The sequence below is a fragment of the Sorghum bicolor genome, chromosome 3 (assembly GCF_000003195.3).
Source record: "Sorghum bicolor cultivar BTx623 chromosome 3, Sorghum_bicolor_NCBIv3, whole genome shotgun sequence".
Taxonomy (NCBI): domain Eukaryota; kingdom Viridiplantae; phylum Streptophyta; class Magnoliopsida; order Poales; family Poaceae; genus Sorghum; species Sorghum bicolor.
In genome coordinates, this window is record NC_012872.2 from 37,379,359 (window position 1) to 37,397,403 (window position 18,045).

At 42.0% G+C, this 18,045-nt stretch overlaps 1 protein-coding gene across 2 annotated transcripts; it reads left to right on the top strand.

Annotated features, from left to right (window-relative positions):
* LOC8075487 lies at positions 2,669–10,620 on the top strand. Of its 2 annotated transcripts, XM_002455628.2 has the most exons (4): positions 2,669–2,958; positions 4,076–4,147; positions 7,184–7,236; positions 7,310–10,620. In XM_002455628.2, the coding sequence occupies exon 4, from the start codon at positions 7,346–7,348 to the stop codon at positions 10,277–10,279; it is 2,934 nt and encodes a 977-aa protein (XP_002455673.1). In that variant the 5' UTR covers positions 2,669–2,958; positions 4,076–4,147; positions 7,184–7,236; positions 7,310–7,345; the 3' UTR covers positions 10,280–10,620. The 2 variants fall into 2 exon arrangements, with proteins under 2 accessions (XP_002455673.1, XP_021312429.1); XM_021456754.1 differs by having other exon boundaries at positions 7,184–10,620.

Sequence of the window (18,045 nt, forward strand, 5' to 3'; positions counted from 1 at the left end):
CGCAATGCCGCATAATTTTACAGGCTCGCAGGAAAACGAAGTAGGACCCGAGGAACCCGAGGAGATACAGGAGCAGGAACCTCCGGAAGCCCCGGAACCCGGAGAGGAACTGCAGGAGTGTCCGGATCACCGACCCAGCACGTTTGAGAAAGGCAAGCCCCGGAGCATTCTAAGTCTCCCTATTCTCGCTAACTTATATAAAGTGCTATACTTGTTCTACTGTATTGCATATTAAGTGATAGGAGTTGCCTGATATCGTTGCTGCATGAGTACTCCTTGTTATTCCTACTCATTCGACTACCTTGTCCTATGTAGATAGGCACGGAGTCTATGCTTAGCTTGCTTAGTTCGGTAGAAGTCGGGTGATTCCCTGTCACCTGCGAGATATAGGTGGATACCTGCTTGTTTAAGCATTGGTTGCTCGGGGAAACGAATAACCAAGTGTGGAATGAATTTGGAGACTGGGCAGGGTCTTATGGTGGGTTGACCATGGTGCCCCTGCCTGTGTCGATTAAGGACCGATCGTTGACGGCCCTCTTGTCATATTGAACGCATGCCCCACACTTAGCTGGAAGGATAAGTCGTTCCGACCGCGAAGCCTGAACACTATCCGGGCCGGGAATCGAGCCGCCATGCGCTGTATTGGTGATGGTTGAGGAGAACGACGAGGGCGCGGCGCGCAACCCTGGTATACCTTGGATACCTCGGTCGCCGGAACGGTCCTCGGGTACTGGCGGTGCCTGCCGAACCCGCGAATTGGTCCTGGATAGTGTAATACGGTGATCTGTAGCTCACTTGATCAGTGAGTGTGGTTTGTGTGGGGAATACCTCGCCAGCTGGTTAGAAATCGATTCGAATCGCCATCGCTCCTGGATAGTGAGCACTTGACATGAGCCCTGTCCTCGTAGTAAGGACTATGGAACACTTGGGTTATAATGATGAATGGTTTTAAGAAATGCTATGATGAGGTACTATCATAGTCTCATACTTGCTTGTAATAGCACAGGAGCAAACCTAGATATTAGGTAATGATACTTTCAACTTGAGCAGAATAAAAGAAGAAAATATTTAGGTAGGTTAGGGTAATAAAACCTTGCGGTCTTTGCAAAATGGTTGTTAGCTACCCCACTAAATAGCCTTCATGATCCTTGATGAGTCTTTATTTTAAGTTTATGACGGGTAAGTCTAGCTGAGTACCTTCTCGTACTCAGGGTTCTATTCCCATGTTGTTTTGCAGATGGTCAAATGTACTATGGTTATTGCATCCTCTGTCTGTACCCAGCTATGGGTGATGACTAGACCAAGGGCGATGGTCACTCCGTCTCTTCTTTTGCTTTTGTGGGAATGACCGAACTAAGCAACGTATCAGACTGATCGTGTGTCTTGTAATTTCAAACTATGAAGCTTCCGCTACTTGAAGAACTTGGTTTGTAATAACTTTAAGAACTCCGATGTAATTTATGAATGTTGTAATCTGGATGTACTTGTGGATGACGACCGCTAAACTTATTACGATCTTGGCTGTTATGTGATGTGTGGTTTGAAATCCTTCGAGATTTCACGGACTACCGGGATTATATGGGCTTAAGCGTGATAGTTCGACTATGCAAATGGTCACTATTAGGCTTAATCTCTTATAATTTGGTCGGTTCTGTTACACTTTCTATCAGATACGGGTTGTACCAGTACCTTGTCATGTCTTTTGGGCTGACAAATGCTCCTGCATACTTCATGTATCTGATGAATTCAGTCTTTATGCCTAAGCTAGACATGTTTGTGGTAGTCTTTATTGATGACATCCTAGTATACTCAGAGAATGAGCAAGACATGCTGAACACCTGAGAGTCGTGTTGAGTCGACTGTGTGAGCATCAATTGTATGCAAAGTTCAGCAAGTGTTAGTTTTGGTTGAAGAAAGATCTGTTTCTTGGTCACATCCTATCGAAAGAAGGAATTTCAGTGGATCCTACCAAGGTTTAGGAGGTCATGGATTGGAAGGCTCCAACTTCTGTCTCGAAAGTTCGATGCATCGACAATCTAAAGACAATGAGAAGAGAGTTGTTTGAGGTAGCAAAAATGGACATGGGGTTGGGGGCCGACCCACCTCCCCTCCCCAACAACAAGGTCGCTCGAGGAAGGTAGGGCTAGGGCTGGAGACAGAGGGAGAGCTAGTGGGTGCTCATAGAGCCGACAAAGTTGATACCCTTATCAAATACTCGCTCCGACCATCAATATGAGTTTTATTTTGACCAAGAAAATGTTTCAATATATAATTTGTGACCAACAGTTAGTCAAATCATATGTATTTAATAAATGTATAAAAATTACACTATAAATTTATATTCAAAGTGCCTTTCAGATGATAATGCTATTCATACATATGAGTTGGTGGCACAATACAATTCTATTTAAATAATTTTCTAATTTGAATAGTAGTAGATTCTTTAAAAAAACAACAAAACAATAGTGTTTATTCTCTATAAGCACACAAAAACCATGGATCTAATGGCACTCACGTAAATAGATGGTCCAAGCAAGGGCAAAGTTGATGGCAATCAAGCAAATATTAGCAAAACCAGGGGCAAAAGTTATGGCAAAGTTGAAAATTTCAAATGGGGCGGTGGCATTGTTTTGCCGCGATTCTTCATCTAAAGGCAGGAAACCCACTCCTCCCATCTCCCTTCCTCGTGGCTCCTCGCACTCTTCCTGTTCCAGACCTCCGCCACCGGAGGCGCCTGCGGGTGCGCTCCTCCTGACCGAACAACCACCCCGGACTGGTTTACCGCCGTCCGCAGCATCTGTTCACCTTCACCCCGTGTGCGCTCTCTCTCTCTCTCTCTCTCTCTCTCTCTCTCTTTCTTCTCTCTCTGCGACGACTGGGTGGGCTACCGCCGCCGACGCCGACGCCCAGGTGCCGAGGCCTTCGTCGGTCTCTTCGCTGGTGACGAGCACTGACCAGGTATTGCAGACCCTTCTCTACCCTTGCGGCTGTGCGAAACCGAGCACCCAAACCCTAACTTAAGGCTATTTGGCTATTTGATGCCTACTAATTTCGAACAATCGAACTTCTTGCAAAGATTATCGGGTCGTACATGTGTTTATTTCTTCATTTTCCTTTACTACTGTCTACTGAAAATCCTGATTTGTTCTATGAACTCCAGCGAGGGAACTGGTTCTCTGACACCTAAAGAACCCTGGTTTATATACAACTGACGGCTCTCGATTCACTTTAGTGCTACCAATGTTTTAAATAGCGGGCTAAGACGTTTAGCGGTTCATGTCTAAAACAGCTAATAGCGGAGCTAAATCGGGCTATAGCGGAATATAGCGGCTAAATTGTACATGAACACAAATAGCGGCACTCTGCCTCAAAAGGCTATAGCGGGCTATAGCGGCAACTATAGCGGGATATTTAAAACTATGAGTGCTACCCAAAGAACCGTCTGTTCAGAAATTTAGCACACTGTCATATTTCGCAGGAATTCCACATGCTTTTCTCCATTGCAGCCTCTCTTCTTGGACTTCTAGTCCTCGGAACATGGCTTAATTCTCAGGGTAACCTCACCATTGGAGACAGGAAGTAATTAAACTCAGTGCAAGTCAGGCAACCAAACGTGTGCTTCGCAGAGCCGGCCAGCCTAAGCCATGAAACCAAACACCTTGCGCGTGCCTACAGCTACCCTGTCTATCTCAGACTAGGCCAAAATCTTAAGTCAGGCTGTATTAGCTGGGCATCCAAACACGCGCATAGAATTCCCCTTTCTTCTTTTTTTTATTTTTCTTTTTGGTTGGCGTGTCACTCTTGTATTATATTGATTATTGGAGAGTACGGAGTACTTCTATTAGGGTTTCATTTAAGTTGGTTTTGACGTTAGTTGTTTAGTCAGTCATATGTCAGCAGTTATGGGTATATTCTGTTTCTGGCACTGCTGATTTTTGCCATTTTCATATAACCATATTCCCTTCGTGGGTAAAGAAGTTAAGAAAATAAACCATCAAGTCTGTTTATATCATTGAATTGCAATATGTAAAAGTCCTACCATTGTACCCTGATTCTTGATTGACTTGTCTCTCAGGCTGTTTCATCAAGAAAAATTGCTGCACTCGCATGGTTTGCACTAACCACCTACACAGTGATCTCTGCTTCTGTAAGTTCTTTCTCACTGGCATTCGGTCCTTTTTCTTTGTGATGCTATACATGTTCCTGTGCAGTAGTAACGTTTATGTCCTTGTCTGCATTATCTGCATCCCTTGCTGTGGGGGCACTTTTATCAATGCTTGATATTTTTCAAATTGCATGGAGAACATGTCACTATAACTTTGTATGCTACACACTGTATAATGTAGTTGACTAATATAGGAATCTTGTGTTGGACTTTATTTCTTGCCAACTTGTACATAGTTGGGTACAATCAAATGAATTTGACTGCTAAAGATCATATGGATATGCAGAGTTCCTGATCATATTGCCATTGTGTTAGACTCCCTCCAGTCACAAATACTTGATGTCTTGGACAATGATGCAGTCCGTAATGTGTAGCTTTGACCACTCTTTTTTATTAGGGTATTTACAAAATCCAATATTTTGGTGGTATTGTGAAAGTATTTTTTTTCCGGGGTAGTTTGGAATGAGGGATGGGGACCCCAGTCAATCTGGGTCAAATCAGGTCGATAAGCCATGATATACCACACATAAGTAGTTGTAGAAGATCAATACAAAGTAATACAAAAAGCAAAAAAAAAAAGGCAATGTATGCTGGCCCATGGAGCTGCTGACCCACCTAATGTAACCCTACGGGATTCGGGAGTCATGTTCATGCACACCGCTGCCTTTTTCCTCGTGCCTTGCTCCTTGTTTCTCTTCTCAAGCAACCCAGTGCTGCTAACCACAAATCAACTGCTGGTAGCCAACATCTTGCACCAGGCTGTAATGAAATTGATTGCCCATGGTGTTCCCTTTTTTGTGTTTCCAATTTCATTGTCATAGGCTTAATTTTGCGTCAGGTATTGCTGCTCCCAAAGTTGCTTGGTCCGGTCCGCCATTGCTGGTAGTCCTCTTCAAAGCTGGCTCTCTCCCATTTCCCCCTTCATGCCTTTCCCCTGTTCCTCAACTCAGGACTTTTGATCCATGGTGTGCTGCTACAGCAAACTCTGACCCAGGCAGAATTAAGACGTCCACCCTGCTTGACTCCAACCCTTGATTTGGGATAATGCCCCTGGGTTGCGGAACGTTCCATTGACCCCAATCCATGTGACTTTGACCCAGACCCCACCTTTTGTGGGAGTTTTCTGCACTCAGTCAGTGTGTCTGCCCTTTTCTTGCCAAAATCAACTCATATTATGTCAATATATCCATGTTAAATGACTAACTACAAATATGAGTAGAACTGGTGCCATCACCACGTGCTGCACGACGTGCATGATAATCAGCCAACTTATTTGGATAGCGAACAAAGCAATTTTCTGAACGATGAGAAGCCTTCTTGCAATGCTCACAAGGCTCAGAGGAGGTGCCCTTCACTGTGGTGGTCTTTTGAGAGGCCATGAGAACACCGAGGTACTGATACAGAAGGTGACAAAGAACTAAGATGTGTCTCTTCAGCAATGAAGGCAGACTACACATCAGCACTGGATGGAGTGGTGGGAGCATTTAGCAACTGCTTACGAATAGGCTCAAAATCAGACCACAAGCCATGGCAAAACTGATATATGAGAAATTTCTCAATGAACTTGTTCTTTTTAGCACAGCAGCCAGAACACCCTTGTTCACACTTAGGAACCATGGAGAGAAAAGGTCTATCACACTCACATGATCAAAGGCATGTAATACTCCTCTATGGACATCTCATTCTGCTGAAGTTCATGAAGTCCTTGCATTAGTGTAAGCAGAAGAGCATCACTATTCTGAAAATCCGAATATATTGCCCCTGCAAATAGTCCCACATCTCTTTAGCAGACTCATGGTGCTCAAGACTCATAATTAATGAGGTCTCCATGCTGGTGACAATGTCACTCATGACACGTCATTAGTCCAAGCCATGAGCCCATGACTGCAAGACCATCCTTTGACTTGTCAACTGGAGAGTCTGTCAAATGAGAGGAAAGACCGTGGCCCCTCAATATAGTTTTGAGTTTTGACAGATTGACAGAAAATGCCCACTCACGATAGTTAGACGGACCATCAAGTTTCATAGTGAAAACAATAAAATTTGCCTGATTGTGATATCTGCAAGTGCGAACAGCAGAAGGCTACAGACAATTACCACTGAACAGCGCCAGAGCAGTCCCAGCAGAACAGAGCACCAGAAGCAAGCAAGCAGCATTGTCAACACAACCAAGACTGTTGGCTTGAAGCAGAGGAAGTGAGCCCTCCACACACACAGGTGACAGACAACAGATCAAGAGACTTGGAGAGTGGCATGGGCAGGCACATGAACGAGCGCATGGAGGGCTCAGACGGATGAAGGGTCGTGCATGGACATGCCCACCGACAGACGGACTGGCAAACCTCTCTGTGGATGAAGACAGAGGGCAGTGTCGGCGACGAGTCACATTGGTGGAAGGCACGGCGATGGCCACACGAACAGAGGATGGATCCAAGGAAGAAAAGATTGTGGATGAATTAGATATCCTAACCCTAATCCATGGTTTTGATACCATGTTACTAACCTTGTGGACATGAGAAGATAATAACTTCATTATTGGGGATGAATATATATAGAGAGCCTCATGGGCCTTCATATATACTTAACATTTTTCTGCAGCATGTTTCTCCCTGGTTTTGGTTTTTTAGGAACCAATTTTGGCAACTGTTGGAGAAAGGCAAAAAAAAAAAATGCTCCCTACTTATTTTGGCCACTTGGAATAATCAACCATTTGGCAAGTATTTTGTTAAGAAGCTCTTGGACATGCTCTAAATCATAGTTTGGGACCTCTGTCTATCAGACATAGCATTATTAGTTATAGATAGTGCATGTTGTGATAATTGTGACAAAATTTTTGGGTTTGCAATATACTCCCTTTAATAACAACATTTCCATTGATTGAATGTCATTCTTGCACAGTTGTCTATACTCTATGAAACTCTTGTTACTTTGTGAAATGGCATTCGAATCATTCAAGTTCATGATGTGCAATTTATTTGCTAATAACATTTGCTTTTCTTATTCTTCCATAACTTGCAGGACCCCACATGCCTTAGGCTCTATCTGCACCAAAAGAAGTGAATTGATTCAAGGTGTTCATATACTATTTGGATGGTTTAAGAAAGGACCTGGAAGCATTGCGTGGCTAACATTTTTGTCTGACAGGGATTAATTTTGGGAACCAATTCGGTGATCAGCACAATGGAGTGCAACAGAGAAGAGGCCTTGAAGGCCAGGGAAATTGCTGTTAAGAAGTTGGAAAACAGAGATTTTGTTGCTGCTAAAAGGATTGCCCTTAAAGCACAGAGGATTTTTCCAGAGATAGAGAACATACCCCAGCTGTTAACTGTCTGTGAAGTACATTGTGCAGCAGAAGCAAAAGTAAATGGAATGTTGGACTTTTATGGAATTCTCCAAGTAGAATGGACAGCAGATGAGGTGACCATAAAGAAGCAGTATCGTAAGCTTGTCCTCTCACTTCACCCTGATAAGAACAGTTATGCTGGTGCAGAATCTGCTTTCAAGTTTGTTGCAGAAGCATACTCAACTTTGGCTGATCGAACAAAACGATATGCATATGACATCAAATGGAGGGCTGCTCCCAAAATTGCACCAAAGCAGGCTAGACAACCGAAACAGGCTGCAGAACCAACTCGGGCTACACAACCAAATCAGGATACACAACCGAAACAGGAAACAAAACCAAAGCATGCTGCTAAACCAACGCAGGCTACACAACCAATGACTACAGTGCCAATTAACAAAAATGACGCAAATAGAAGTAATACAGTAGGATATGGACCATCAGGTTCAACACCCACTGATGGGTGGACATTTTGGACCATATGCATCCACTGTAAAACAAAATATAAGTACCATGGCGACATACTCAATCGTCAGATCCGCTGTCAGAACTGCAGGCAAAATTTCTTTGCACACCAGATAAGTACAGAGGATGTGCCTTCTGCATTCTCATCAAAAACAGTGAATAGTGCTGGGCAACAAGGCTGTGTTCCCACTCAACAAGGCTGTTCTACAAATATCTTTTCTAGAGAGAACAAAGAGGGCCCTGGGTCAAAAGGAGTTGAATTTTCTGCAAAGAATTCTTCTAAAGCATCTGCACCAAATGGGAAGGATGGGGCAGATGGTAGGATGCAAACTGACTCTACTGTACCAGATTTTGGTGACAGGAAAAACCTAGGTGGTGGGGTGGATACATCAGCAGAGCCAGGTGCTGCAGGAATCCCTAGCCCACGGAGATCTTCTAGGAGAAAGGCTTGTGTTGATGCCAACAACATCCTGAATTCTCCAAAGAAAAAGAGTCGGACACTCAAAGATTGGTTCTCAAATGCTGCCTCCAGTTCTAATAAAGTGGTTCATGATAATGTTGCCCATGCCGATGGACAAGTTAGTGAACCTCATGTGTCTAGCAAAACAGATAATCAAGATAGAAGTGGTACTGTCAATGAAGACAATAAAAGAAATAATAAAAAAAATTGTGGTCCACCTGCTGAGAAGCCTTGCAATACTGGGAGCTTCACGTACCCCGACCCAGAATTTTTTGACTTCGATAAGTGCAGAGATGTCAAACTGTTTGCAGTTGATCAGATATGGGCACTTTATGATGACTTTGATGCCATGCCAAGATTTTATGCTAGAATAAGACATCTTAATACCACCAACTTCAGAGTTAAGTACACTTGGCTGGAGCATTCTGCAGTGAATGATGATGAGGAAACATGGACTGATAATAATCTTCCTGTGGCTTGTGGGAACTTTACGTTAGGCAACACAGAGGAGTCACAAGATCCCCTCATGTTTTCTCACATTGTTTCATGGGCTAAAGGAAGAAAAAGGGGTTCTTATGTAATATATCCAAATAAAGGTGAGGTTTGGGCTCTTTATAAGGGCTGGAGTATGCAGTGGGTCTCAGATGCAGACAATCATAGATCCTATGAGTATGAAGTGGTGGAGGTCCTTTCCAACTTCACAATGGAAGCTGGTGTCACTGTTATCCCCTTGGTCAAGGTTAAAGGTTTTGTGAGTCTGTTTGCACCAGCAAAGGACAAATCATCATTTGTTATATCGTCAAGTGAACTACTTCGGTTTTCCCACAGTATCCCATTTTTCAGAACAGTGGGAAATGAGAAGGTTGGTGTCCCTTGTGGATTTCTTGAACTAGATACCGTATCCCTTCCTAGTAATCTGGACGTAGCATTTCCACCAGTTACTCTTGATTCATGTGTGCCTATCAACAAAACAATGAGCAGCGGGTTTGTTGATTTGTCTGGCAACACTACACCTGGCCGTGGAAATGAAGACAGCGCTCAAAAGGGAAATCATAGAAATGTAGGGAAGTTGAGAAAACAATCCCTTCAAACTCCTCAGCAACATAATGCCTGCCTTGCTAGCATGTCTGGTTATTCTGCTCCGCAAGGCTGCCCCTCCCCCACTGTTTTCACATATCCAGAAACAGTGTTCTACAATTTTGAAGAAGATCGGTCATATAATAAGTTTGAACGAGGACAGATATGGGCTCTTTACAATGATTTTGATGGCCTCCCCAAGTACTATGGTTGGGTTACAAAAGTTGATTTAGATCCATTTGGAGTGCACCTGACTTGGCTGGAAGCTTGCCCTCGATCAGAGCAGGAGAATATGTGGTTAGAGCATGAGTTACCTGTGAGCTGTGGGACATTTAAAATCAAGAACTGGAGGATCAAGTATGACACAAATGATTCATTCTCTCATGTAGTAGAAACACAAGTTGGTTCGAAGCGACAATTTGAAATCCACCCAGAAGTAGGGGAGATTTGGGCGATCTACCACAATTGGTCACCTGGCTGGGTTCCTTCCAGCAAGGATGCTTGTGAATATGCCATTGGCGAGATTATTGAGCGCACTGAAGCTAGCACGAAAGTCTTATTTCTGACACAGGTAGATGGCTACAGAACTGTATTCAAGCCAGACAATGAGAGGAGTATTCTGGAGGTGCCAACAAAAGATGACTTGCGGTTTTCTCACCGGATACTCTCGTTCCATTTGACAAGAGAGAAGGGTGGCGAGCTCTATGGCTTCTACGAGCTGGATCCTGCTGCTATTCCGGGTCCCTTCCTCTGTGGGGGTACCCACTGACTCGCATTGGTTGCCCTGAAGAAACTACGGCTAAATTACTTCCTGTCATTGAACTGGTGATATTGCATGCTCTTCCGACACACGTTAGCGTGTGGGGCAACTGCTGTTTGGGCCAAGCCTTGCTATACCTATACATTCCACTTCGTAGGCCTCCTTGTGTCTTGTACTGAGCATACCATTTATTTCTAATGCTGATGCCTGTCAAACTATAATCACCATTTGGTAGTGCTGTCTGCAGCCGAGAGCAGATGCAGAACAGCTAGAAGTTCATTATGTGTTCCAGGAACATGTCGAGTCTCAAATCCACTAATTCAGCACTACCTATTTTTATTTGACGTTGATTGTTGGCGTAATGATGCTGTAGGGGCCTAGTTGCAATGAATATGGTATTGTGCAAGGAGCTATTCGGGAGGCATATTCTTTGCTAAGACCATTCCCTATGGCTATTCAAAAAAAAAAAGGAATTTATCGATTTTTTTTCTTGTTGAATAATGCCAAATCAAATAAAAAAATATTCAAAAATCCAAAAGTCAAAAGGAAATGAATTAGTTAATTCAATAAGAAAGAAAAGGGGACTCGCACTTGATTTCGTTGCTCAAGCGAATCCCATTCAATGGTTTACTTATGGAATGAGTCTGTTGGAAAGTTCAATCAATTTTTTTCATATAAATTTTGCTTTTTGTGAAGCATGTGTGCCTACTCTACTTTCCTAGCTTTGTTCGTTTGGCTGATAAGTCATGTCAGAAAGTACTGTTGGCTGATTTGTTATATGCTGAATGACTAGTAGATTCGGCTGATAAGCTCTATGACATTCTACATTGTTAGTCATGATGATGGGGAGAGTGCTATTATTTAGGCTTTGTTTAGTTCATCCTAAAATTTTTTAAAAAAATTAAGATTCCTTGTCACATCGAATTTTTAGATGTATGAAGCATTAAATATAGATAAAAAATAATTAATTACACGGTTTGCTTGTAATTTGTGTGATGAATAGTCAAAAAAGGTGTAAGATGGTGGAATCTAAGGAAGATACGCTCTTTACAATAAAAGCTAGGAGGATCTTAGCTTGGCACATAGGTCTTACACGCACTCTCTACTTCCCTTGCAACCAAAACGGACGGCCTAGGCCAAGACATTTCAATTTCAAAACTTTTTTTATTACAATACTGGATTTTATTGAGACGGCACAAGAAGCGTGTAGGGAATCAAATTCGCATAGCCACCGTACATATGATTAAATTTCAGACTTGCTACCACTGCCAAATTGCTCCGTGAGTTGGGATGAAAACAGTCACAAAACCCCTTAACTATTTTCTACTTGTACATTTAAATACGAAAACGATAAAGCCAGATACGAAAATGAACATGATCTTAAGGAATCAGAACACGAACCAATTCGAGAGGAATTATGTCCACATGATCGATATATGAAAATTCAATACGAAATACAGAATACCGACACGTAAGACCAAATCCATAACAATTAACAAGTGCATGACTAGAGACATAACAATTACCAAATGGATGACCCTTGGTCGTAAGTATCTCTTCTCTTTTTTTTCTTTTTGATGTCTCAATTCTTCAAGTATAAGTTGTAGCATTGAACTCACATACTAACTCACATCACCACACATACACAATCTCTCTCACACACCCTAACACGTAAAGCTAGACCTACACCTGACAAAGAGACTTGCACGTGGCTGAGAGGTATCTGAAGTCTTCTGGGCTTTGCACATGACATGCACGTCATCTTAACCATTGTGGTAAATCCATGTGTGAGGCAACTGTTGGTATAAATTAAATGCACACAAGAAATATAAGTATCCGCAAGGGCATAGATAGTACACCGATGTAGCACTTCACTCGGAAGTATTCTAGAGTATCGTTATTTATATTTTACCATAGGAAAGACGTGTGATACTAACTAAGTCTAAACTTAAACCCTAAGATAGCAAAGAGGACAGAGACGATAGGGATAATAAAGGAGGTCACTAGGGTCATCTAGTTCTAACCTTATAAGCTATGTATATTACTACTCAGGCTGGGGACATTACTCAAGAGAAAGCACCATATAAGATAACTTTAACTTGGCAACCGCGTCCTACATGTCACTACAGATGAGAGGTGGACTATATAAGAATCAATAAGGCTATAAAGTCACCCTTGCGAACTACCATCGATCCGGAATGTAAGGTGCATCCACAAGCAACCTAGGTCCAAGCACCACGCCTACACCTAGAATTACTACCTTAATATATAATGCCTTATAGATTAAAGCATCCAAAAGAATTGTGAACCAGAATAATAATAATAACAATGAACTTGAATTAGAAGTTGAATACCAAAAGGCTCTCAGAAGCAAGCTCTAGCGTTAGTGGAACTTAATCCTACAAGTACAAGCCGAAGAGGAGCCACTGACAGGCCAGAGCTTCCTCCAACTCTTCCCTGACACTCTACCTCTCTATTTCTAAATAAGACTAGTCCTAATATTTTATGGACTACAAGACTAATCTTCTCTCAATGCTTCTCTTGATTCTCTCTAGGAACTCTTGATGTAGAAGTGGAATTAGAGTTTCAACCTAGAGGAGAATGCTTTGATCTAAGGAAGGGTCCCTATATTTATAGCTTGGTGGGATGAACATGGACATTCGGATCAAACTGACTTGAAAGGATGGTGGAGATTGACACCCTAGGTTGGTGGAGCAATGTGAGAGAAACCTGCTGCCAGGTGGGGCCAAGCTTGGTAGGCCGCCCTAGCCCCCAAGTCGGCTGACCTGACTCAATGCCAGGTGGGCCCCACCTTTGGTGGCACGCCTTCTCATGTCTTCTAGAATCTTCTAAAGTTGGTGTAACAACCTAGGTTTTTGCGTAAACAAAAAATATGAGCTTTTTAAAATCTTCATGTAATCGTGTGAAACATATAGTTTCTAGGTCTAACTCGAGTTTAATCCACTGACAAATCGTTGCATTCATATATAGTTGTTTGTAGGTGAGTGCTTTTGTTCGTGAGTCGGTTCGAGTTTAGGGTTTAAAGTGCACAAATCCATAGCAAAATCCTTCTTAGTCCTATCGGATATTTCTCTCCTCTATTGGATCACTCAATTTCTTTTAGGTCATGAACTCTTTTTCACATTCTCCCTCCCTTAAATCCTATTTGAATACCATTTAAATCTCTCCACCCCTTTTGTGTCCTTTTCATTTCATCTTTGCAAAATGGGGAAAACATTCTTCTTCTCCTTTTGGACCAACCCTTCTTTTCCCTCTCCTTCTCTCTTCGTGGTAGCCAAGTCACTCCCCATTACCCCTCTAGTGGCCCAAAAAACTGACCCCTCCTCATGTAGGCCCAGCATCGCCATGGCCCAATGATGTGAACAAGGGTGACCCGACCTTCCGAAAGGTTCTGGTAACTCTCGATTTAGTGGAAATGAGACACAAATCAATCTAGCTTTCAAGCAACACGATCTGAAACCCCGCAATCGCAGCACCACATGTCCTCTAGTTATCAACCGGTATTGCATGGTTGACCTTGCCAAGAAGGCTAATTCCTTTTCCTGCAAATTGAAGAACACAAGTAAGAAAAAGGAAGAATGCAACAAATTTGCAGATGAATGATTAATCACACGAGTTGGGGTCTCACAAACCGATGAATAGCAAAACTGTTCTTGACAGAATAATCTAAGCAAAACCTAAAACCTAGCGAGAATGGAGGTGGCTGGATATAAAGGTCTAAGGGTCGCCGCCACCACTGGACGCGCCCCCTAATGGTCTCAACAACAATACACAGCCCAACAGAACAAACACAGTGATGCAGCACCGAAACAAATTCTAGATGTTGAATTGTTGATGTTTCCCGATGACTCAAAAGGAATTTGGACCTCAAACCATTGCCATTGGTTTCCTTATGAAATTATCTTCTCAACCATGGGTGGAACATCAAAAACGAAGTCTAGATGCGTCCTGGGCGTCCGTTTTACTCCTTGTTGGTCCAAGACTCCGAAATAGGCTCAAAGTTGACTCAGTTTGGGCCTTCTTCTGGACTTGGGCGCCCTTGCTGGTCCTCCACGCCTCCAAGTCTTGCCTTATGCATCGTTTGGTCCTCTCCATGATTCCTAATCATAATATAATCATTAGGTAGTAATCTATTCTCAAAATTATAAAAATACTTGCTTAGGAAGGAGCTCACTTGTAAATTTAATTGTCGTGCGTGAGCTCTTATGATTAAACCTTGAATGTCCAGCGGAGGATCACCTTGTGCATCCCAAGGAGTGATGTCCTCATCATCCTCCCCCTCTTGAATTGGAGTCATCCTCGACTCAATGTCATCTTCTTCTCCCAAATATGGCATCAAATCTAAAATGTTGTGTCGGTGTTTTTGTTGGGTATTTTAAACACAAACAGAGAAATCCGCAAGCGCATGGATACCGATGTAGCTTTCACCCGAGAGTATTCCAGAGTATCGATTTTCCACAAGGAACGCGAAGTGTACTAATTAAGGTTCAAGATCGTCCAACGGTAAAGGTCAAAGTATTTTTAGTGGGTAGAGAGGATGTTTCTAAGGGTTCTCTAATGGATCTATAAATCGAGTTGACATTAAAGTCTACTTATTTTGGGACATTAGAACACTAGCCATAGATAGATGAGAAAGGGGACTAGGAAGCTCCGACTACGGTCCTACAACACCAATCCAAACGTGGTGGAATACGGCGGCCGTCAGGGCTGTCACTACCTGGGGCTGCCACAACTATCCATAGAACTAGGTGTAATTCTAGGTAATATATAGACTAAGCACCACGCCTAACCTATTAATTACTACTCTACCGTTGCAAAGACTAGAGCACTTGATGCAAGCGAGAAACTAATAAATGAACTTAAAGTACTGAAATTAAGTAAATAAAGAACTTAGAATAGTAATTAAGGCACCTGAAGATTGCTGAATGATGAACCAGATACTACAAAAGTACAATGTCGAGGAAGATCCAACAGATCCGGCTCCTCCTTCGCTCTCTCCTCTTCTCTCCCTCTTCTAATTACAACTAGATGAACTAGAACTAGAACTAGAAGAACTAGAACTATATGAACTTGAGGGACACTACTAACCCTAATTTGTGTAGATAATATGAAGCACTGGGGTGTGGAATGCCTCTTGGGGGGAGCCTTGGGTGTCATTGTATAGGCTGAGGTGGAGTGGGGGGCAAGGAACCACCATGTCAGCGATCCGCATCTTCATCTTGTGTGCACCGTCAGATCGAACCGACTTAAAATTGCTGGACGGATGCTTTACTTCAGTGCCAAGGAAGCGTGGGAGGAAAACTCCAGAAGGCGGCGGCCAGAGGCCCTAGGGGCGCCGGCCGGTGCCATGGTGGGGCCAGCCGGCCCCACCTGGTCTCCTTTGTGGGTCTCGCTTATTCGGGTGTCTTCTAGATGTTTCCTGAGCCTAATGATGATGTTTGCCGACGCGAATAAGTTTCATGATAATTAAGCACTCTAATCCCTCTTTTATGATTTTCTGTAATAATCCCTGGAAAATATAGAACATGCAAAACTCGTGGAAATTGTCAATTAAAACCCTAGACTAGTGTGTATTCATGTATCCCTTCATGTCTAAAGTTCTAATAAAAGTTGACGTTATCCACCGTCAACAAGTTCCCCCACGCTTGCTCTTTGCTCGTCCTCGAGTAAAGGTTAAAGATAAAAGTAATCATGATCATAACATCCAGAAATATATAGCTAACATAAAAATTATTCCAAAACATTACTCACAAGTGGGATATGTGGCATTGGCTAACATATGTCCTTGGGCGGTTGAAAAGTGGAACAGTTCTCGAAGCGAAGTCATCTTCCCAGGTTCATATCTTAGCAACTTGAAGTTTTTTAAAGTTTTTACAAAAGGAAAGAATAGATCACTATTACTCCTCAAATGGTACTCTCGATCGCTCAATGGTGTATCTTATTATGCTCTTCTCTTCCTACAACTAATAGCTTATGTGGAGCTCAGGTAGAGATAGATGTTGTGGCATACTTGTGTTGCATATATTGTAAAGTCAAATCCTGTACCCGAGGAGCGAAATATCATACTCTTAGATCAAGATGTGCATGTGTGTGGATATTTAATGGATATATGGTTGAATTGGAGAAACCTAATTCTACTATACTCCTTGAATATATCTCTCCTTTGAATTTAAACACTTGGCCAGAGAACATGAGCTATCTTTTTTTTTTCTTTTAGGGAGGCGAGTATCTGAGTACTCATTGTTTTCATCTCTAGGACACTTGTCCCCTTTTTTAACTCCCTCTATTATTTTTTTTCATCTCTTTATAATAACTTTTGCATAGCTCATGACTCTTTTTGACAACAAAGACTTTTGAGAGATAGCGACAAGAATTGGAGCATTTATTTGGTGGATGGAAAACCTATCAGGGATAATTTTAGTGTTCACTCCTAGTGTAGGAGAGAAACATTTTGGGTGGATCTAAATGGAAGGCATGTTTTGCACCTACTCCCAATGTAAGAGTAGTGCATATATATGTGGGTGCAAGTGAATCTTGATCTTGGGAATATGATAAATCTCTCAAAGGATCACAAAATTTGACCACACTCAACATAACAACAAGTAGCATATGTAGAAAGCTTCTATCCTATATATATATATGGCTCTGGTATTAATTTATCACCATTGAGGAGTATGTGACAACTATGGTTTTATAAAATTTTATTAAGATGAAATACCCAAGTGCATTGAATAGAACTAGTAGGATTTTTACGCCAAAACTATGTCACACTCCACAACAACTTAGTCAATATGATTTTTCTATCAGAATATTTTTCCCACAAGCATAAGTGTATGTATATGAAACAATCTTCATGCAAGCTTATATCTCAAGAATGTCATCATCCTGTCACTCTTCAAATTTTAATTCTAAGTGTGGATCTTGGTTCTTTTTAATTTGCAAGGTAATGCAAGTGCATAACAAATGTGAAACTTAGACTTAGTAAGCATATGAGTGAATCAAGAATGATCAAACCAAGTTTTAGTAGTTGTATGCAGACTCCCCCATCAGTCTATGATGTGCTCAGCATATTTGTTCACAATGGGGGTTGGCACCTCCCCCACACTTCTTCAAAATTGTACCTGTTTCTCATTCATAGAGAGAAAATGATGAAAATAAAAGGGACTCTCTAATGTAGGACACCAGAAAGTCTAAATTCTAATCTTAGCATGTCACCAATTTTTATTATGAGGTATGAATTTAGTGAATGAGTTCTAAGAACTCAATCACATCAAGTTCTTCAACCATGTTGATTTGTGGCTCAAGATAAACTTTTAAGCGTTGACCATTTACCTTAAATGTGTTACCTGTATCATCTTGGATGGTTATGGCTCCATGAGTTGAAGTGTTGATGACCTTGTAAGGTCCATCCCACTTGCTTCGTAGTTTACCATGTCCGAAAAGCTTGACTCTTGAGTTGAAAAGTAGAACCTTGTCTCCAGGATTAAACTCTTTATGCTTGATTCTCTTATCATGCCATCTTTTAGTTCTTTCTTTGTAGATTTAGAGTTGTTATAAGCTTTTTCTCTCCATTCTTCTAGCTCAGAAAGTTCCATTTGATGATTCTTGCTAGCTAGGTGGAGATCCATGTTCCACTTCTTAATTGCCCAATGGGCCCTGAATTCTAACTCAACAGGCAAATGGCATGTCTTCCCATATACAAGCTGATATGGTGACATACCAATAGGCGTCTTATATGCAGTTCGGTAAGCCCA

Excerpts from the sequence above, each read along its gene's own strand:
- LOC8075487 (XM_021456754.1), top strand. The coding sequence starts at position 7,346 with ATGGAGTGCAACAGAGAAGAGGCCTTGAAGGCCAGGGAAATTGCTGTT.